This window comes from Scatophagus argus, chromosome 19 (assembly GCF_020382885.2).
Source record: "Scatophagus argus isolate fScaArg1 chromosome 19, fScaArg1.pri, whole genome shotgun sequence".
NCBI classification, from domain to species: domain Eukaryota; kingdom Metazoa; phylum Chordata; class Actinopteri; family Scatophagidae; genus Scatophagus; species Scatophagus argus.
The window spans coordinates 12,718,905-12,740,366 of record NC_058511.1 but is presented as its reverse complement, the minus strand read 5'-3'; the positions used below and the strand labels follow the sequence as shown (position 1 = coordinate 12,740,366).

The 21,462-nt window shown below is 42.0% G+C and overlaps 2 protein-coding genes and 1 long non-coding RNA gene across 8 annotated transcripts in view; 1 reads left to right on the top strand and 2 right to left on the bottom strand.

Moving 5' to 3' along the window:
- The window catches only part of LOC124051064, a 62,648-nt gene extending 58,255 nt beyond the window's left edge, over positions 1-4,393 (bottom strand). For both annotated transcript variants that reach the window (XR_006841735.1, XR_006841734.1), the window contains exon 1: positions 4,131-4,393. This is a non-coding gene — a long non-coding RNA (uncharacterized LOC124051064). The remainder of the gene's footprint in view (positions 1-4,130) is intronic.
- Positions 3,423-5,252, top strand: chac1 (ChaC, cation transport regulator homolog 1 (E. coli)). Its single transcript, XM_046374101.1, has 3 exons — positions 3,423-4,077; positions 4,237-4,272; positions 4,393-5,252. Exons 1-3 carry the CDS (start codon positions 3,907-3,909, stop codon positions 4,774-4,776), a joined length of 591 nt encoding a protein of 196 aa, XP_046230057.1. The 5' UTR covers positions 3,423-3,906; the 3' UTR covers positions 4,777-5,252.
- Positions 5,253-7,267: 2,015 nt separating this feature from the next.
- The window catches only part of ino80 (INO80 complex ATPase subunit), a 37,292-nt gene continuing 23,097 nt past the window's right edge, over positions 7,268-21,462 (bottom strand). For 4 of the 5 annotated variants that reach the window (XM_046372996.1, XM_046373000.1, XM_046372997.1 and 1 more), the window contains exons 28-37: positions 19,522-19,649; positions 15,146-15,240; positions 14,585-14,657; positions 13,912-14,070; positions 13,695-13,797; positions 13,493-13,581; positions 12,440-12,595; positions 11,829-12,000; positions 9,902-10,117; positions 7,268-8,906 (exon numbers count right to left, since the gene is read on the bottom strand). In XM_046372996.1, the coding sequence (XP_046228952.1) occupies positions 8,698-8,906; positions 9,902-10,117; positions 11,829-12,000; positions 12,440-12,595; positions 13,493-13,581; positions 13,695-13,797; positions 13,912-14,070; positions 14,585-14,657; positions 15,146-15,240; positions 19,522-19,649 (1,400 nt within the window). In that variant the 3' untranslated portion in view covers positions 7,268-8,697. The remainder of the gene's footprint in view (positions 8,907-9,901; positions 10,118-11,828; positions 12,001-12,439; positions 12,596-13,492; positions 13,582-13,694; positions 13,798-13,911; positions 14,071-14,584; positions 14,658-15,145; positions 15,241-19,521; positions 19,650-21,462) is intronic. The other variant, XM_046372999.1, reaches the window with a different exon arrangement.

Genomic DNA, 21,462 nt, shown 5'->3' with positions numbered 1-21,462 from the left:
ATAAAAACAGCAGCATATGCCAGGCCTCTCGCCCCGTGTGCATGACACACAGTGCACAGACCTCCTCCCATAAAAAACGTTCGAGCACTTACAGGCTCCCCAACTGCCTGCCTCGCCTTCAGGGTTAAGAGCAATATTTCAATGCCAGGTTCTGTACTACCCACTCGTGTAAACAAAGATGGGGGCGAGGGCCTGGCACTGTGGTTGTCACCAGAGGGGAGGGGAAACCAGATGGGAGCCAGTGGCTCTGCTATGAATCCACATAAATAAAAAGAAGAAAAGTTGACTTGTCAGAGCAATCTGGTCAGTCTCATTGCCCTTTGAGATATCACCCACGGATCAGTCCAAAAACTGGTTTCAGCGTCTCTGAAAATCCACTTTAAATAAAACGTGTGATCCGCATTATCAAATGCAAATCTCTCCTGCCTCCAGTTAACAGAAATCCTGAGACAGTCAACACCCCCTAATCAGCAGCAGTCAACACTCAGCAGAGAATCGGATGGCTTTTCCCTCACACGCATCCTGTTAGCATGTTGACCTAGGCATCCTCATCTTGTACTGTTGTATGTGCACAGAAAAAAAAAAACAAAAAAGTTTGGAAAAAAGAGCTTCCACCCCATCTTGAGAAAAACATACATGTTATCATGATGATTAATCATCTAGTTAAAGCCCCTCATGCTTTGGTCTGTTACCTGACCCAGTCTGATAGTACTTAAGAGGTTCTTCCCACCACCATCATACTCACGCCTATAAGCAGACACACACCCTCGTTCACTCTTAATGGCAGTGGCAAAACACATGCTACGGCTTTGCTCTTTGGCCTCTGGGTCTCCATAGCATGGCCAGGCATTTTCATTGTGTTATAATCACAGCATCCTGTTTGTGACCCTGTGACATCAGTTCCTGTTTCCTCTCTGATTAAAAAATGCAGAACATGCCGGCGCAGGCAAATGGTTTTTCTCACGCATCGCTCACTTCAATCTGCACTCGCTCGCACAGATGACTTTAGGTTTTCAGGAAGCAACATCAAAACAGGCGAGAGCACAGACAAACACGCCAATCAGCACTATTTATTCTGAAGAGGGAAGAGGAGGAGACTCTGTGATAATGATGTCATGAAAGAAGAATCAGGAAGCAGATTTTAAATCTTCCTATCTCTTTATGAGGAATGTGAAAGCGCTTCTACATAACGTGTGATGCTCAGTCACAAAAAGGAGTGCAGAACTGTGACTTAGCTCTCTTAGTTTTCTTCTCATAGGTGCAGCTCTGTTTGTTTAGGCTAAAGCCTTGTGCATATTTTTGCATGTGCATGTGGCCAGATTATACTCATATATTGTGCTGCTGTCACTCAGTGTCCTGCTGCATCGTCCTGCACTGCATTAGTAGTTGTCTCATTAATTAACACTAGGTGTCAGTAAGAAACCCACACACAGGAAATAAGAGGTCAGTAGATGACAAAATAAAAGGCCAGGTACATGCAAGTTCAAAGCAGCATAGCTGAACCAGCAGCACAAAACCTAAATATTTTAAGAGCATTCATCCATAAATCATACGTACATGATACTTCTAATAATTACTACAACCCTACTGCAGGAATCTGGCCCAGTCTGAAGGACAGACAAGTATGTGTTTTGAATGTTTTCTTGCACATACATTCCGTAGGATATACTTTTAGATGACACTGACCTGTCTCAGTAACCCAACCACAACTCCTGACCAACTGAAGAATGCTTACATCATATTCAAAAGCCAGTCCCTGCCCCCACTGCTGCTGGAGTCATATGTGCCGTCTTGTTTGTCTGCATTCTACATACCCTGTGAGCTGGAAAAACAGGCAGAAACATGCAGCTATGTGGCAAAGGCCTCACAAGTTACTACACAAGTTCAAATTTCAATCAGGGGCTTGAATGGTGATCCACTTAAAATACTGTATCATAGTTTGACCGCAAGGACAAATAGACAGGTGAATATTTGATAAATCAATGAGTCAAAACATCGAATCAGTGCACTAGGTTAGCTTACAGGCAGTGCGGTCGGTGTGGCTTAGACCAGAGATACTGTAGCGGCGGGCTCGAGGAGTGAATGGACATGAAAGACCGTGGCATAATGGGATGGAAGCACATGCATGACACAGGGTTGCTCAAAGGCCCGGATTGAGTGGTGCTTTAAATTTATGAAGAGCTGATACAGTTGCCTGACGACTTATCAAGGCAGATAATGCCGCCTATTTATAGATAATCTATCTATTGAGCACAGATGAGCCTCTGTTATTACTGTATATCAGATGCAGCAAGAGTTGAGGGTGTTTTCGTACATGGTCTTGGTCACATGTATTTCTGATCATCATTATCTCCTCATGCATCTCTGCAAAGTGCTGCGTTTTGCTAGTTTGGATTCTCCACTGCCTTTTTCTTACTTTTTCTTACTTTTGCTATCTTTATTTTTTCAAATATTTGCTTTATTGAGGCATTGGCAAACTCAGTTAAGTGTATGAAAAGAAAGAATGTTAGTGTTTGCAAAACAGGAATGCAAGAGTATATCTAATCATACCCACTGGTGAGTTTGCCAATTACATGTAGCATATTAAACTGACCCCATCTGCTCTAACAACAAACACAACAAAAAACAAAACTGTGATTATACACAACACAGCAAATTTGAAATGAAAAGCACTCCCCAACTCCGTACAACAGTTTTTCTCACTAGCTAGTTCCAGAGGGCTGAGATGAATGTGGTGGTGGTGAGGGAACCTCGATTGTCAGTAACCTTTGTCTTGCCATTGGATCTTTGAGCTGTGGGACCAGATTACTGTTACCTCTCTTGCACTGACACATTGTAAACATCCATGTAAGGTGCTTACTGACTTATTCACATGTCAAGAGTGATTTTCATCCATACTGTATTCAGGTCATGTTATTATCACAGATAGAATCATTTACGTTTTTCATGCTATGGTGGTATGTTTAAGTTCAAACATCATTTTAGATTGTTTTACTTTATTTATATCTTGTGCAGTAAAATACATCGCCCTATAAGGGCCTCTCTCCTAGATCACGTCTGATGCAACGTCTTGGTATGTTGCTGTGGTGCTGCTATTGCCCTGAAATGCTCTGGGATGTTGCATCAGCCAGATCAAGGCTCAAGCATATGGAAATACGTTCACAGAATGACAACACAGGCAACCAATCATAAATTGAGTCATTTGGAGTGACAGTTCAGCCTCCAGTTAGATTGAAAGATGAGTGTTTTTAAAAGTAAAACATTAAGCCAATAGCATAACCGGTTTGGCTTAATGTCCCGCCTTATTCAGCGCACCGAAATCTCACTGCGTAAAGTCTGACAGAGGACAAGCATTTCTCAAGAAGGATTGGTCGGAACACCAGGATGGACTCGCCCACCAACCCGATACTGTATAAATACATCAGCGCCGCTTCGCCATGTTATCGGGGAAGCGCTTCGAGTCCTTGTCGTCTCATAACTGAGGAACAGATTCGCCGAAATTATTTGAAACGCCAAGACGACAAATTAGACCTTCAGCTTTTCATTCGTAAATCCCCAATTCGTTCGTCGCTGACCAGCGAAGTAGCTGGTCTGAACGGTTTTTGATTTTTTTTTATCCCATTTGAAAGCCAAGGCGGCTGCCATGGATTTTTAAGGCATAATGCGGCACCTCTAATGCAATGGCGATGCATAGTGCAAGGCAAAATCAACTGCGAAATTCCATCTTCGCAACTGCAAAGCAGTTAGGCTCTAATACCGTCCGCGGTATACCTGTGAGCCAGCCGGTGCCACTGCTCTTGGACCGGAGGAAGCTAACGCTAGCTAGCTAGTCATCTTAGCTAATAACGTCAAATTGAGAGAGTGATCCATCGATTCATCTGAACGTCGTCAGCACTGTTGATCAAAATGAAGCCTCAAGACATCGTCGCGGGGAAAACCAGCCTGTGGATCTTCGGGTACGGGTCACTGGTATGGAAGCCTGACTTCAAGTATAAGAGGAGCAAGGTCGGCTACATTCAAGGCTACAAGAGACGTTTCTGGCACGGAGACAACTTCCATCGCGGGAACGACGAGTTGGTAAGATGCTTAATGTGTTAGCTTATTTTGTCACATGATGCACGTTTTCTTACATTTGCACAGTTTGGCTGCGTTGATGCTGCTCTTTGTGGACTGCTTGGCTCAGACTGTTTCAGGCGTTGTCCATGACGTGACCCATTTCTCTTTCTGTCCCCGCAGCCCGGAAGAGTGGTGACGCTGATTGAAGATGATGACGTAAGTGGAAAGCGCTGCTTCCTATTGGTTTGCTAGTGAAGCTGCAGAACTGCAGTGGAGTTTCCAGGCTTAAGAAAATTTCCCCACTACGTAATAACTTAACATGTCCTCTTTTCATAGGCGAGCACCTGGGGGGTGGCGTTCGAGGTGACGGGCTCTCAAGTCGAGGAGACCCTGAAGTACCTCAACGTGCGTGAGACGGTCTGTGGTGGTTATGCCACCAAAATGGTGGATTTTTTTGCCAAGGGGGAAAACCAGCCCCCGGTTAAGGCATTGCTGTATATTGCCACCTCTGACAACCCCCTTTTCCTGGGGCCAGCCAGCCCAGAGGAGATCGGCACCCAGATCGCCATGTGCAGGGGGAAGACGGGCCACAACCTGGAGTATCTGCTCAGGCTGACTGAGTTCATGAGGAACAGCTGCCCACACGTGGAAGACCATCATCTGTACTCCATCGAGGCAGCAGCACTGACCATGGTGTCCCATCTGTTAGCAGCCCAGTAGCTCGTACCCTTTGTCTCACTAGCTTATATAGTGGATGAATACATTATGTATAAACAAACACACACCTAACGCTGAGGCTTTTCACCTGTCATTTAGTGTGCCCATGTTTTAGATGTTGTGAAATCTAGCTTCACAATACCATTCCGTGTACTTATGTCACTGAATAGTGCTGAAGTGGTAACTAAAAGGAAGCATTATCTCATGTTAACACTGTAATGTCACAGCTGGCACATGTGTCTATGTTTACAAAATGTATGATCACTAAATTGTTCTTGACTGTAAACATCTGCATTTGTTTTCTTAAAAGGCACATTTCCAGTTTATTTGCACAAATCAGGTTCCATCCAATACATTCAGACGGTAAAACAACTATTGGTGGTAGTTCAGCCTGTTTGTCAGTTGACCAAATGGATGTTTTGGTTTTTGAAGGTGTCATCCAGTATGCAGGAGAATTCTAATAAATGGTTAAAAACAAATTATTTGCTGTTGTTTGTGCCTCTTGGCCTTGAGTTTTCTGAAGAAATTAATACATTTTATACCAGCCAATATATTTGCACAAAAAAATCTTATATAAGAAGCACAACATGAAGAACAATCACTTCTCTTAACTTTTCACAACATCTTCACAATAAGCCTTTCATATCACACCTGTGATGTGATATGTTTGAATGGGTCACAACCTGAAATGTTGAGAACCACCAAAAGCAAGTGTTCTTACAGGTATAACATACATGGCCAAGAAGCAGCTTTACTGAGTCACGGTGAATTAAATGACTTGAGTCCATATTCCCAATTTGACTCGACTGCAGATTGGTTTCAGCTGCATTATCCAGACAGCTCAGTGCTTTTTGGAACTGGCTCACATATACACATATACAAACATACATTGGGCACTCCCAAACGTTGGCTGGAGCAGCTTGTACCTTGGACGTGATTCAAGTCAAGAGTCCATCTAGGTGCAGAGGCTTATATAACCACTGGCTGGGAACAAGCCCAGACCTGGAAGTCCTGTGTTTACAGTCTGCTCCATGGTCATGTCAGAGTGCACCAGGAAGAACAAGCAGCTGAGGCTCTCATCAAGATGGAAATCTTACCGGCCCTACACCGAACCATGTGAAAATATACTCAGCATGAATTCACGTGCACTTCAGAGTACTTACCCCTCAGATCTTTGCCACCCACACAATTTCAAATACATTTCCTTGATTTGATTATTTCTGTTTCTTCTGATCAGGTCAAGACATAATCACACAAACTCATGTCACTACTGAGCCTTGCAGATAGTTCCAGTTTTAGGTCACATAGTTTTGGATATGTGCTATTGCAATTTCTTTCATCCAATACAATGGAGGTGAAGGGAATTTAGTTCGTGCTACTCAAAACACTAAAAAGCAACATTTGAAAAATGTAATAGCAATGTGTCTTTCCAAAAATAATGTCAGTAATTGGTACTGGGGTCCCACCATGAAAGGTTTTCATAGGGACTATTTCTTTAAAAGGAAGTAGTTCCAATGAAAACTGTCCGCAATGAGGTCTGCTGATTATTCTGAGAGACGGGCATTGTTTCTGGAAAGATTGCAGCTGATTTTTATTTTTAAACACAAGTTTTGACTTGATTAGTTAGTACTGCATGTAGCCTGTGGGTGTGTAGGGAGTTCAAATTTCCTAAACATTATATTTGAATATTGCCTAATAAAAGTGGGATTCTTGATTGTAAACTGAATGCAAAGTGAAAATGCAGTTGTAGTTTGCAGGCTTGCTGAAGAGAATTGGAATAAGTTTCAGTTACTTCTGTATCTCAGGTTCTCAGGTTACTGTGCGTAATAATTTCTAAACTGGGTATCAAGAGTGCAAAATTATTTAACATGGCAAAGGGAACACAGCAGGGACCTGAAGCTCTACAGGATAGTTGCCAAAGACCACAAAATTATGCTTTCAGAAAGCCACAGTTGATTCATATCCACACCAGTCCCAACAAAAACTGTGCAAAGCTACATAACCTGGACCATGAAAAATACAACCTTGACCCCGGAGCAATAGATGAGTAATATAGTCTGATGTGTGCTGCATGGAAAAGGGCTTATCTTCTAGGAAAGCCAAAGGATACCCTCCAGCTGTTAGGGATCCATTCTCAGAAATCATTAGAACAGATGACAACTCTCCATGTTTATACAGCCAGAATATGAAGCCATATTACAGCACCATTCACATCAGTTGCATGAATATATCGGAAGTAAGTCAATATCATAATGGCCTCCCAAATCTCTGTTACTCAATTTTTACAAGGTTTTTATGCAGGTTTCAGTAGCACAATTAAGTAGCGTTCCACCACGGAGTTCATGACTTGTGCAACAACAGCAGAAGGAGATTTCTGACACTCTCCCCATGAGGTTCTTTACATATGGCACACGTTTCCATCGAATGATAATGTTTTCATACCTTGTGCACAACACAACACAAAAGAAAAAGGATTCAAAATAAGCAGAAAAGACTGATTTAGAACTCCTTTATTTTCAGTTGGCTCCTCCTGTTAGTAAAATGGCTGACGCAGTTCTTCGTATGTACACGTGACCTATAAAAATAGACAGGCAAATGGGGGAAAAGCCAGAGGAAATGTTGCTCTCATCATTATGTACATCAATATAGAACATCATATTTTAATCACACTATAAACACAAAACAAACCTAGAACAGATGTAGTGCTCACCTTAGGACACTGATGCAACCCCCCCCCCAAAAAACATCAATGACATCAAAGAGAACAACAGATTTCTCATCACAAAAAAAAGATTTCGGGAAAAAAAATGGCTTCAGTACAATTTACACAGTTTCACAGGTGAACACCCCTTTTGCATTGTGAATTGCCCATTTTTAATGCAACTCAAATAACTTAAATATTAGACAACCAAATAATAAAATTATTATTAGAAAATAACAAGATTTAGGAATTTACTGTTAGCAGCATTGCCGTATCAACCCGTTCCCCTAATTTTGGAATACAATGTTTTTTACCCTCCATTCAACTATTTTCTCATTGGACAAAAAATATATAATCAATTTTCATTTCCTTCCACATGGGAATAAATTTTGTGGACAAGAAAGTTTCAAAATTCTAAGACCTGTCATGGTGGTATGGGCGCTCACATCTTTATTACAAAAATAAAAGCTTTAGTAGAAAAGCTGTAGTCATTTTGTTTGGTTAATGTGTGGGCTGGTAAGGTATGGATTCACATTAAGCTCTGTGAAATGCAGAATCAGAACCCGCAGCTTTGCACTGAACATATCTACAGAATAATTAAATAACCTAATGCACATGTAAGAGAATCAATAACATCAAAAAAAGGAAGACATGGCTCAGTGCATTTGACAGAAACTTCTTCACCTCCCTACACCTGGCAATCACAAGGATTTCAAAGCCCTTTACACTGTATGTGTTGGTTTACGGCTGCGCTGTAATGTCACAGCTAGGTAGCAAATCAAAAGAGCTTCCTGTCACGAATAGAAAAGTACAGTCAGTCTTCTCAAAAAGCACTTGAAAATACACTTGTCACTATGCAAGGAAAAATACTCGAGGTGGATGATGTCCACCAGCCTGGACACATTAAAGTAAATCTTAACCAAGAAATGCGGAGGCTTGTAGGGATTGTACCTTCAATTGATACTGTGTGTGAGTGCGTGTGTGCATGAGGAGGGTCATTTTAGTTGTTGAGCCAGCAGACACAGCATGGTCCTCCAGTAAATGAGCCTCAGTTGCAATATATATTTTTATATATATAAATGTCTTGTATTCCTTGTTTATTAGCCTTGATGTAGGACATCTGCGTGCATCACAGTGAGAATAGGTCAGTTATCTGTGTGTGTGTGTGTGCGCGCGCTCTTTACTGAGACAGTTTCATGGGGATGAGAGTGCGTGTGAGTGCATTATCGAGCCCCAGGACCACCAGGGCCCTTGCCTTTCCTGACTGCACTGTGGCTGCTGTGGTGGTGGCTGTGGGCCAGCTGTTTGTGGGGGCTCTGGGTGGAGGTGCCTCCTTTAGCCTGGGGAGAGGAGCTCCTGCTGGGGTTGAAGGCGGGGCTGGTACCGGACCGGCCCAGGGAAGGCTGCAGGGGGCTGGACGCAGAGAGACCTGCTGGAAGGAAGAAAGGATGGACGTGGACATGATTAGCTTTCTAATCAAAGTGGAAGTGTGGCCCAATTCAACAGTGCATTCTTAGTGTGTAAAAATATATTACTGTAACTTCTAAAATAGTGGCATTTATTATGCACCTTAGTGTCAGAGAGAACTGGTCCTTTATTTTTACATTCAGCATAATGTCCATTTTCACAGCACTAATTTCATCTGTACTACATGACTCACGTTCCGCTCTCCTTTTTTACCCCCCAAGTATGTTGGGGGCTTTCCCTGTAACATGTACGCATTTAATGTGAAAAAACACAAGGTTGTTGTTATGCTGGTACACAACTAAGAGTAACATCAATCAGGTGTGTAGCAAAGAAGAGCAAGTGGAATTTATTGGGGTTTATTAATTGGCTCAGAGGAGTATAATATGACTGCTGAATACCATCTTTTACGTGAGAATTTATGGTTGACTGACACTGACATTTGTGAATTCCTTGTGTGGTGATGAAGTTCTTAACATCGATACGAAATGTTTCAACCCTTGGGATCTTAGTTTCGAAATATCACTCTAGCCTTTAGTCAGAACAGCAGAGTTACTGAAAAAGAAGCTTAGAGAATGACGTTAGACTAGATCAGCAGAAAAGACCACAAACGGACCCACAGTGTGATGTCATTCACACAAACACTGTTGCTACGAGGCAACTAACAAAGCCCAAAAGTCTTTTGGTGAAACAAGGCAAATTCAGCCTGTTTTTGATTACAGTTAGAGGCAAAAAGTGGATACAAAAAAATAACTTTTCTCCCTAAATATGAAATAATGGAAAAGAAATGTCATTCGTTCTACCTAAGGTCAACAGCTATCATTTATGTATGACTAAGAAATATGATAAATAAAAAGGACGCATAACAGCAGAACTTCTTTTCATTTGGATTTTTTGTGCAGGAGAGATGTTGCCCACCAGTGTCAATTCTTCTGTGAGGACACACATACATTATTCACTAACCTTTAGAAACACTGTAACCGTAAGCAGCATATGCTGCTGCCGATGCAGCTGCCGCACCAGCCATCGCTCCCGCCATAGCTGCTGCGCTGCCTGCTGTTGACTTGCGCCCTCGACCTTTCCCTCCGGCCTTCACCCCGCCACCTGATCCTTTAGGTCGCCCCCGACTCCGCCCAGACCGGCCTCTGCCCAAACTGATTGTGTCTGAGGCTGCAACACCTGAAGAAGGAAGGACAACACATAAAAGGAAAACAAAAATCAGAAAAATCCTCTTCCTAGTTGCTTTGGTCAAAGATGGATGGATACCCATGTGTATACCCCATGTACATGTACATTACAGACAGACGATACAGAAATCAAGTTAGGCAAGAATATACAGCACTCTATCTGGCCGTAAGTCAGTCCTTCAAAGATAATGAAATGGAAGTTTTACTGTAATATAGAAGAATTATTATGCATTAATAACCACTCATCTTTACCCTAAGTACAGGTTCAAGCAAAAACTGGAATACTGCTCTTATTTTCCACACTGTCAGCAGAATTAGTGCCAGAGTCTGCTTCACCTCACTGGTAACGTACCTAATCCTTCCTGTATCTACTCCCCCTCTTTCTGACCCCCCACTCTTCTTTGCATGTTTCCATCCAGCCCCTGCAGTATACAAACCATCTATGTAGGGAGGAGAGCCTATCCTATCACTAACACTCAGGCACAGATGAAAAGCTCTCTGCAAATCCTGCGCTCTTTCCCTCCCTTCGGGTCTTAATCTCACTTTTCCTCCCTTTTCACTCACTTGTCCAAGTTCACCAACTGCTCCCATATTCGAACCTTCATTCTGTCTTTCAAACCTTTCATTATACCATCGTTCACATCTCTGACAGCACCAACTTTCACCCAGCTCGCTGAGCCTTTTTAGCAGTGGCCATTAATAATGTCTCTTGCAGGAGCCTCTTAGGATGACAGCAAAAATTCCAAATGGGTTTCAATGAAGCAGGATGTATTTAGGAGGGATTACCTTACTGCAACGCATCCAAAGTACAAACACATTGCAAAAGCAATATAAACTATAGGCTCACTATTTATCTGGATCCCACAGTATGGAACATACTGAAAAAATTGCAGCCAAGGCAAAATAAAACCCTCGTAAATCTAAATAATCAGCAGCATAATACATATGAGGTAACAGACTACTTGACTCAGTGCCGCAAGCCTATAAAAACATAAGTCCTGATAGTAAGGGGAACATAACAACCAGGACTTCTTTGTGCAGTAATGACCTTCATGTGAGTCACACGGTTCTACATGATAATACTGTCTAATAGATAACACAGCGTATGTTTTATTTGGCACATTTGGAGCTTTTAGGGTGAAGGGCAGCAGATTGTACTGTGATTATCTGAAATTAGGAAACCATCAAATATGAACATTTTGACAGTGTGGGTCATACTACTTGTTATGTGAAAAGGAATGTCCCTATTTCAGTATTCTACACTTTGGGTTTGAGTTAAGGTTTTTAAAGTCCCATACTGATTTGGATATTTCTGGATTTCAGCGCTTTATGAAACTAATATTCAGTGGAAGAAGAAACCAGATCCTTTACTTTCCACCATGGTTCAAATTAGGCCATGTATTTTGTATTGTAAGCACTCATTATTATGTATTTTGTACAGAATATTACTGGATAGTATAATCCAACAGCAATTTGACGATGGGACCAAATGTTAGTGCTTAGTAGCAACTTCTTTTGGCTGGATGAGACGATATCATTTAAATTTTTACGGACTACACAGGCTGTGTTAAGTATATTTCAGGGTACACTGACAAGCAAATATACCACACAGTGCTATAAGGTCCTGGCAGCTATACAGTATAATTCTCCACTTGCTCAAACATCAAGGTCAAGGGTCGCCTAAACTGTATTTTCTCTCTCACCATTCATGTTGTCCGAGACTGATCCAGACACAGAGGAGGGGGAGTTGGTGGCACGAGATTGCGGCGCAGAAGACACCGGGTCGTCCACGATGACCAGCATGTCGCTGCTGCTCTCGTCTGCGTCGGCATCCGGGGGCAATGAGCCTGGCTGGAGCTCACTGCTCAAGGAGATCTGGCCGGGCACAGAAGGACACACAGACATACACATAGGCTGGGGTTCAGCACCACGGGAAACAAAGGAACCGGGCTAGTACAGTAAAGGGAAAGAATAGAGGAATGATGCAAGGAGCAATGAGGAGAACAATGGGATCAAAGGGACAGGAGGCCCAGGAAGCATAAACAAAATAAGAAATAAGGCAAGTAAAGAAGGGAGTGAGGAATTGAGAGAGGATAAAACGAATGAAGAAAGTACAAATGGAAGAAGAGAAATAACCAAAAAAGGAGATAATATTAAGAGGAGACTTTGTGGATTCACGCCAAAATGACCTAATGGAGCATCCATTACCATCTTGTGTAACATAAGCCATAAACAGTAACCCCCCCCGCTCCACTCCCTTCACTTTGATAAAAGGACATTCACTCCCCTCTGGATTTCTCCCGGATTCTCTCACCTCACTAAAGGGACTGGGCATGGCCGAGTCCATCTCAACGCTGATGAAAGAGTCATCTCCATCTGCGGAGAGGTTAGAGTTGTCGGCTGAGGGCGCGTGAGAGATGACCAGGTTCACCTCCTTTTTCTTCTTGTTCTCCCACTCTTCGTTCTTCTTCTGCAGAAGTGAGCGACAGGGAGGAGGAGGGGAGGAGACAGTTTAGGATTCATAAATTTTATATCTTATTATTTTCCACTCCAATTTCATTGCGTGCTGTAGCTAAATCTCACACTCTTCTCGAGGCATAAGGACATCTATAGTATGTTGAGTGTCCTGTTGGTTGGCCTGGCCGTCTGTCCAATCCAATTGAGTGCACAGCAAGATAACTCAACAAGTTCAGGACAGATTGCTGTGAAATCTGGTATGGATATGGTCCCCAGGGGATGACATCTAATCATTTTGGTAAGCCCCCCCCAAATCTAGCACTACTTAAGTCCATGACAAGGTTTCTCAAACAAACTGGATCGGGTGGATCTCATGAAATTTGTTCTATAGTTCTTGGTAACTGTGAACTTTCTTTAGCTTTGCCATCAGGTAAAACTCTACAGTGGGACACAAGAAATACTAATATCTAACGGTCAGACTGAAATTAAGTTTACAGAGCAATAACATCTCCCCCAGACGACAAAAATTTCCATTCTGGAGACTAAGTGAGCTTTCCACTAAGACCAAAATGTCAACTTTGCATACAGGATATTCCAGAATCTAAGATGGGGATCATTTTAAAATTTAATGAGCTCATTCATGCTCACCAGAGGATGCATATTTTTTTTTATCTTAATGACCCCCTGGTCTTTTTTCCAAGGACCATTCTCCTCCATGTCAGCACTGGTAAGGTGTTCATGTAGCCTCTATGAGCTGCTTTTCTTCGTCGATTACCTCATCACCACCTTTCTCACCTCATCAATTTAATACTTTACATTCCACATTAGTCCTGTCTTCCTCAATGCTATGCCAACAACTGCACAGTGACATGAGTGCTGATGCTTGAGGCTTCAGCCAGTTTTACTGTACCTTCTCTGCATATTTTTCCCTCTTTCTCTTGCGCTCTTTCACCTTGCTGCTCTCCTCCTGCTGTCTCTTCTCCTCCTGTCTCTGACGCACTGCAGGAGAAGATACAGTTATTATTTTTTTCCCCCTTCCCCCTTAGTTTGGGTAAAGACAACCAAATAGTATCAAGACAAGTAAGTGTAAGTACAAGCCTTATGAGACTTACATTTCTTCTCCAGTTCATCATCATCCAGCAGCAAGCTAACCACCTCTTTGGGTTTGAGCGTGTCTGGTTTGAAGTTTCCTCCGGAGATTACAACCCTTTGGATCTTATTACACAGGAACAATAAAGCATTAACTGACTAAGTAATTAATTCACATTCATCATATGATCATTGAAACAGTGTCATATTTTTTGTGTTGTATGAGCTTGTATTTCAGACCTCACTCTTCTCCTTGGCCCGCTGCAGGATCCTCTCCTCAATGGTGCCCTGACAGATGAGGCGATAGACGGTGACCTGTTTGGTCTGACCCAACCTGTGAGCTCTGTCCATGGCCTGTTGATCCACTGTGGGGTTCCAGTCGCTGTCATAGAAGATGACCTGGAGGTACACACACACACAAAAAAAAAGATATTTTCTACAACAACAAAGAAGTCAAAGATTTTTAATCTTACTGTATTGTTATTGTTTACCATGTGGTTCAATTTATGTGATGCAGATGCTCCCTTCTCTATGTGTTCTGAAAGTAATTACGGGGCTGTATAACTGCCCTTTAACGTGACAGATGTACTGTGTTAACAGACTCACTGTCATGAAAGCTAATCCCGCTGGAACAAGGCTACAGGGACAAAACCAGAGACCATGGTCATACACAGAGAGAGAGCATCATTCAGTTATGTATGTTCACCCCCTTCAAGACACACATACATACTGTGTTGTCATTGTGTTTTTATCAGTGCTTAATTGCTGGTCATCCCAAACTACATGTACTCTTTTTATGGACTGTGTTACTACAAGAAAAACACAGAGGAGACTATACAGAGCGTTTTGATGTATTTAGGAAATATTAGTGTTGTTGCTTTGATATTGTATCAGTGAAGTTTCAGGGACCCACAGTGTCAGCAGCAGTCAGGTTAATGCCGAGCCCTCCAGCCCTCGTACTCAGCAGAAAGACAAAGATATCCGTCCTACAAAGGGGGGGGGCACACAAAACCAGAAGGCATTATTTACAACTGTACAGTACAACTACCCACACACAAAATTAAGTTGCAATGTAAGTTAAGACCCATTCTCAAAAAAGAACCTGGCAGCAAAACTGAGTATAATTCACAATGACAAGTTGACTATAGCGTACTAAAACTGTAGGAGGAGAGAGGCATGTGAAATGAAACATGTACTTAATACTAAAGGTAGATTGCCGCAAAATAGACCACAAACACCAGCAACATCAGCGTCTCAGTGCTGCACACTAATGTAAACCAGAACGTGTGGACGAAATATAAGCACATGCACATATTTGGACGTACACACATAAGATTAACCTGTTCACTGATTGTGGCAATATACAAAAAGGCAGATTTACAGTTAGTTATGCTGAAAAGGGGGAGAGTCTGCTTTCCTGCAAATGCTCACACACGCATGTACACACTGAAGATCGTTATCTATCTTTACCCACCGGCTCTGGAAGTCAGCCACCATGTCTCTACGCTCAGAAATCTTGGAGGATCCATCGAGGCGCATGTAGGTGTGCTTGCGGTAAACCATGTACTCCTGGAGATATGGGACAAATTATATAGTTAATTATAGTTGATTAACTATAATTAAGGACAGTTAATTATATTGTCTTCAAAAATTCAAATTTTAGAAAATGTCTTCAATTTGCAAATTGTCATATACAATCAGTGAAGTGCGAAGTGCGAATATTTGCTTATTAACAAAGGAACTGCAGCTCTTACATTTGACTTCATGGAATTTGTGAATAAGGTTTTTGAATTAAGTTATGTGCACATTCACTTTCCTGGATCCCTTTTGCTATCGACTTTGAAAACAAACTTTCAGACTCTTGTCTCCCAAGCTTGTAGAAATCAGAATGTCAAACTCCTTCTCCTGAATATAATAAGTTCTAAAATATGTAGTGCTATTCCCAAGTCTTTCTCAGAGGAGCAGAAAAGCCCTACAGGTTGAGTAGTTAAGTTTCAACGGTGAAGAAATATGAATTTGAAAGATTTTCTGTCTGACAGCAACTTTGCGTCCAAAATATCAAAATCCCACATTTCTTATTCGCATTCGCTGGAGGTGAAACCTCAATCCCAGCCCGGAGAGACATTGAGAAACACAAAATTTGATATTCTACCCTAAACGCCTGCTAAGCTGCTCTGTATAAGTGTGTGTGTGGGTGTTAGGTCTGCTGGGAGGGGTTCTTGAGTGCAACGCCAGTGATGAGGTGACATGTTGATCTCTCTTTAAGCAAACCCCTGACCCCCTCACTCAAACATGTCAATGCCCTCGAACCAATGAAGCAGTCACAATTACTGGCACACATCACAACTCACCTCTCACAAATCAAAACCAGTGATAGCAATGATTTGACACTGTTTTCTGTGACCCCCCCCAAACTCTTGTCATGACACTTGGGGGGCCTCCTGCCCTCCTCTCTCTCTGTGTCTGGCTCTGTTCCCAACAGCCCCATCTGCTCTGAGTGAACACTACATTAGGGACCATTAGCCCTGTGCTCGCCAAACTGCTGCTGACCTTGTTGAATTGGGGTTTGATAGCTTGCCAACAGGATGTTGCAGATATTGTTGCTCTTGCAGAAAGCCTTACTCAACCTTCCTAATCTTAAAGATTTATCTAAATCATCAGAAAAAAAAAATTCAGACGAGGATCACCTGAAATCCCTCAGACTTCACTTCATCTGTTACAAACTCTTCAAATGTTGCCTTGTTTTAAAGCTTGTCGAGTCCTGCTCTATACTTTCTTGTTGAAATGCAATCTATAACTCAACAGCTGGTAATTTTCTCTCATATTTTGTTGAAGCAGTTGTTACACATAAATGACCCCCACAATTCTGCAGTTATTGGGGGGGGGGTTGTCTTTTTTGGGTTTTTTTTTTTTTTTTTTTTACAGATTTTGTAACGTGTTCCACTGCAAATGTTATAAATTAAGGTGTAGGTTCAGATCAACCTGACTGAAAGAAATGCTGATCTTGTTCAACTAACTGTCAGCAGGATCATATTTAGCAAAAACAAATCTTTATGGATTTGATATCTGACAAACTACCTTGAAATGACATATGGGAGAAGAGAGCCATGGGAGAACAAACATTTGTTTGAAGTCATGAAGTCCTGATGAAATTTCCTTTTTCTGTCTAATATTTCTGGATTTTTTTTTTTAACTTTACATGTTCAGAGTTGATGCTCACATGTGGATGAAAACCACCTCCTCGAAAAAAACAACTAAAACAAAACAAAGAGTGTCAGCCATGCCGTTCTCAACTTCACGAACAGTAATGAGTCAAAAAAACAACTCACAGAAGTACACGATCACGCTGTGTATTCATTGCAGTTCTTCGATCCAACAGCTGCAAAGAATACTACTTAAAAGAACATGACGTAGTTGCACTGTAAATGCATGTTAGCTAGCAAGCAGCATAGACTGCCAACATTGTAACAGAAGTCTTCATTAGGGCTGAGCTGCCCCTCATACCAATATATCATAACTGCTTTTAGTGACATAATACATACAGTACCAACATTCTCTGTCAGCCCAATTGGAAAAGCTATCAAAACTTGTTCAAGTGCTACTTAAAGTGTAAAATCACTCATATAGGCAACAGGCTTTGACAAGGAAGAAGAATGTGTGGAACAGAAAAGACAATATCTTTGGCTGTCCTTTACTGATTTTAATCCTTCTTGTTTAAAACTGATCAATATTTCACAATATTATTCTCATTCAAGTGATTTCACAACAACATATATTGGGTTTTCTCCGGGTACTCCGGCTTCCTCCCACAATACCAAAAACATGCACATTAGGTTAATTGGCTACTCTACATTGCCCCTAGGTGTGACTGTGTGCGTGTATGGTTGTGTCTTTGTCTTTTGATTGACTGCCGACCAGTCCAGGGTGTACCCCGCCTCTCACCCGTAGTCAGCTGGGATAGGCTCCAGTTCCCCCGTGACCCTGACGGATAAGCGGTATAGAAAATGGATGGATGGATATATATATTTCTTTTAGTGTCACTGTACCCAAGGGGAACTGACAGAGTTGTATATCTGTAATCTGTATTCTTAAATGAAAATCTGCTCCTGATTTCCTTGCTACAATACCAAAGAGTCAGTGTGGGTATTCCTGCCAGCACTGTAATCTAAGGCGCAGACATGCAGTCAAGTTAAGTGCTGCCTGGGCAGCCACAGACGCACAATTCAAGCAAGGAGAGCAGTGACTTGGCTGTCCTGTTCCACTATCGGCTGCAGCCAGAGAAAGCCAACAATGTTATTTTTCTTCAGGCCACCCGGATCTCAGCGATCCATCACACAACGGCGTGATGTCACCAGAAGTACCAGCAGCCGACCGGCGACGAAAACAATGACGTTAATGACAGAGATTAGCATCGGCCTCTCCTCCACTCTTGCTCTTAGTCACAGTCTCATGTTCAGGAAATCAACTCCATCTGCACAATATTTTATCCCAAACCGAAGATAATATGGTTGAAGAAAACTGAAGCCAGATGGGTTGAATATATGAATTAATTTGTGGATCTCTCTACTCATTAGCAGAAGAGATGCTGTCACAGCCTCCCATTCCTGTATGAAGTCACTTGTACTGTAAAAAAGACACTGTGATATTGCCTCATTAGACCTAGAAAAACAAAGCACGGAAGGACAACTACAGGTGGAACAGCCAAAAAGAACATTAATACAGAAAGACTGTTCTGCATTATCTAAGTCAGAAACAGTGGAGAGCATTCTCACTACTGTTGTTATCCTACAGCCTTAAATGCGAGGCATTCCCACTGTTTTCTAGACACACAGGAAGACAGTCCTTAACCACCTGGGCTGGGTCCATCTGTCATCAAAAGATTTGGCTGTGGAAACAGCACTGCGCCGTGTGAATAGGGAAGGAATTCCCAATGACATCATGAGTTTTTTGGCTCCATAGTGATGTTTGCAACAAATATGAAGGCAATAATAGAGTGTTAGCTCAAGGCTTTCAGTGCATGACTGCCCACAAAATTACTCTGCACTATTGTTTTCCTATGGATGCAGATTTTACAAATTATTTGAACTTCATGATTGTGCCTGACCTCCAAACAGATTGCAGCAAACCAAGAAGCTTAAACACAGACAAAACGTCTCTGAGTTTGATGCGCAAGCGGTTTTCTGCAGCTTGATTTTAACACTGATTGTTCATAAATTGAAAGATATAAGGATGTATCTGCATTAAGCCTGAGCACTTAGTCACTAAAACTCATGCTGGCTTTATTCTTTTCTGGCTTTGTGTAAACATCACTTATTCATTCCCCCTCTGCCTCTCGTCCATTTTCTGCAGAATTTCTTTTTCTTCAAAACCAAAGGCCCCTGACACTCCCATCTCCCCCCTCTCCCCTCCACCTTTTCTCTTTCCTCACTCCTTTGAGTCGTCCCTCCCATCTGGCTTCTCCCCCTGCAGATGAGACCCCATCAATTAGCCCTGACCTGTTAATTAGTCGTTTAATGAGTGCACAAACGAGGGACCGGCAAACTGGTTAGAGGTACTGGAGCTCAATACTTTACGAGTGGAAGCGGACCAGTTGCAAAAGCAGATAACTGGCTTGGAACAACATGGATGTATGCAAATGACACATTAAAGGTGTGTTGTCACAGAACAAGATTATTCTTGGTAGTTGGTTCACATCTCTGTGAAAGTGTGCATACTTAGGCCTCATTTAACAGTTATAAAGACTTCAATCATGAAGCAATTAAAACTAAATTAGTTTTTAACTAATTCATTTTAGGAGAGCAAATGTTTGGGAAACAAATCACTGTCCAGTTTTTGTGTTTGTGTGTATACCTCCAGCAGGTCTATCATGCGGGTCATCTGGGAATAGATGAGGACTCTGTGTCCCTGGGCCTTTAGCCGACTCAACAGGACATCCAGTGTGTGGAGTTTGCCACTTTCCATAATCAGGCTCTCCTTATCTAGAAGAGGGAGAGACAAAGAAGTGAAAACCAAAACTACACGTTTCACAAGAGAATGATCCGTGTACACAGTCGGAATGTTCCGCACAAAGTTTTAAAAGTGCATTTTTGGCAAGGGTTGTTAACAAAACCTGATAAACACCTATATATCATTTATCAGTTACCAGAATTGACTTTCTTGTGTAAATAAATTAACAATTAATGCTTGACATGTCACTCTTTCCCTTCATTGCAAAGATTTAGCATTAATATAATGTCATAATCTAATACATTTGCTTAATGGAAGTATGCAGAGATGCAACTCAATCAATTCAGAGGTTATTCACTCTTCCCTAATCAATACCAGTCCTCAACAGGGATATATTTTCTAGGAAAAAGACCCTTTATCAGAGCGGATCATCCCAGGGATCAATCTTCCTGAATATATTCCTGATCTGCTGATTGTTTAAACAAAGCATGTGCCCTTATTGACTGGACTGCTGATGAGAGCAGTGAGGGTAAGAAAGAATGAATGAAAAAGAAAGAAAGAGAAACTGTGAGAAAAGGTGATTTACACTCCATTTCACACAATGGTACAAAAGAGGAACAAATAGGCCTGGCAATTGGTCGTGGTCACGTTACTGCCAGCGTCACATAAGGAGTTCTTCAGCTGTCAAATGACCGACCACAAATGCAGCAATCGGACCCTGACTCTGCTCCTGAAGTGGTTCCCTCCATGTCCAGCTGATGAGAAATTAACGTCATCTGGCACAATGGGAGAATGAGAAGAAGGCCGGGGTCGCCATCGACCCAGTGACAGTCACACTATGGTGTCTGACCAAGGGGTCACGACCCTGAGTGAAGAGAATCTAAGGCCAGGTCCAGGGTCAGGTGACAGGGTTACAAGAGAGTCCCTATGGGAGAGTCAGGCTTGGCCATCTTGTAACCGAGTTGGGACACTTGTTCTCAAGCCCTTTCGTACAGTGAAAACCTGAATTTATAAATATTTCCCAGTCTTATTTCCTTGCTTTGTCAATGTAATGTAACAATGGCGTTAAAGTCTCGTGCCTTCAATCCAAAACACAAGGTCAGAAAATTTAAACCGAGGTTGCTGTAACACATGCATACAACAATTTCCTCTATTCCGTGAACCCTGATAATGAAGTCATTGCTTAAAGACAATCATGTTTGATGATCCAACATAACTGTGAAAACCAACTGGATCTTTCTCCATTCTTAACCAGCAGCATTCTATGCTAATGTGTACTGAGGTTGAACCCTGACCTGTGACCCTTTAGTATAGACCCCCAAACCAGGTCAGGCCCTGTCGAGGTGTTAAAGAGGAACTAATAGAACATATGAGCAGGAAACACTCTGGGGAGGTGTTGGAGAGCTCACCCACAGGTCACTCTGGAGTGGTGTCAACCTGTCAAATACATTCAGCCATGGTCACACAGCCCAAGAGCTTCTGGTCAAGTCTTGACAGGATGAGGTCTGACCAGGTTCTGAATCAAGGTTGTATTTACGTCTTCCATTTCACTTGTTTGGGTTTCTGTCAGTTAGCTGCGGTATTGTGGGAAAAGTATTACTTTTGCCACTATTGTTGTCAATCTTTGCTAAATTCTCAGAGTGAATAAAAATATTTGAGATGAATTTGGCTAAAATTCTGAAATTCCACAAAGGAGAATAAAGAAAATGAAAAAAATAGGGTAAAGGGACACACTAATAACAGGAAAGAAAATAAGTCTGAAGCAGATCCAACTAACTATAGAGTTATTAAGCTAGGCAGTTGCTATACATTGCTGTGGCTCAGTTTGGTGCATACAAAAAGACC

What these genes read in the sequence shown, in the direction of transcription:
- chac1 (XM_046374101.1), top strand. Translation starts at nt 3,907, where the DNA reads ATGAAGCCTCAAGACATCGTCGCGGGGAAAACCAGCCTGTGGATCTTC. An exon ending in ATCGCGGGAACGACGAGTTG is followed by an intron (nt 4,078 to 4,236) that starts GTAAGATGCTTA and finishes CTGTCCCCGCAG; the next exon opens with CCCGGAAGAGTGGTGACGCT. An exon ending in CGCTGATTGAAGATGATGAC is followed by an intron (nt 4,273 to 4,392) that starts GTAAGTGGAAAG and finishes CTCTTTTCATAG; the next exon opens with GCGAGCACCTGGGGGGTGGC.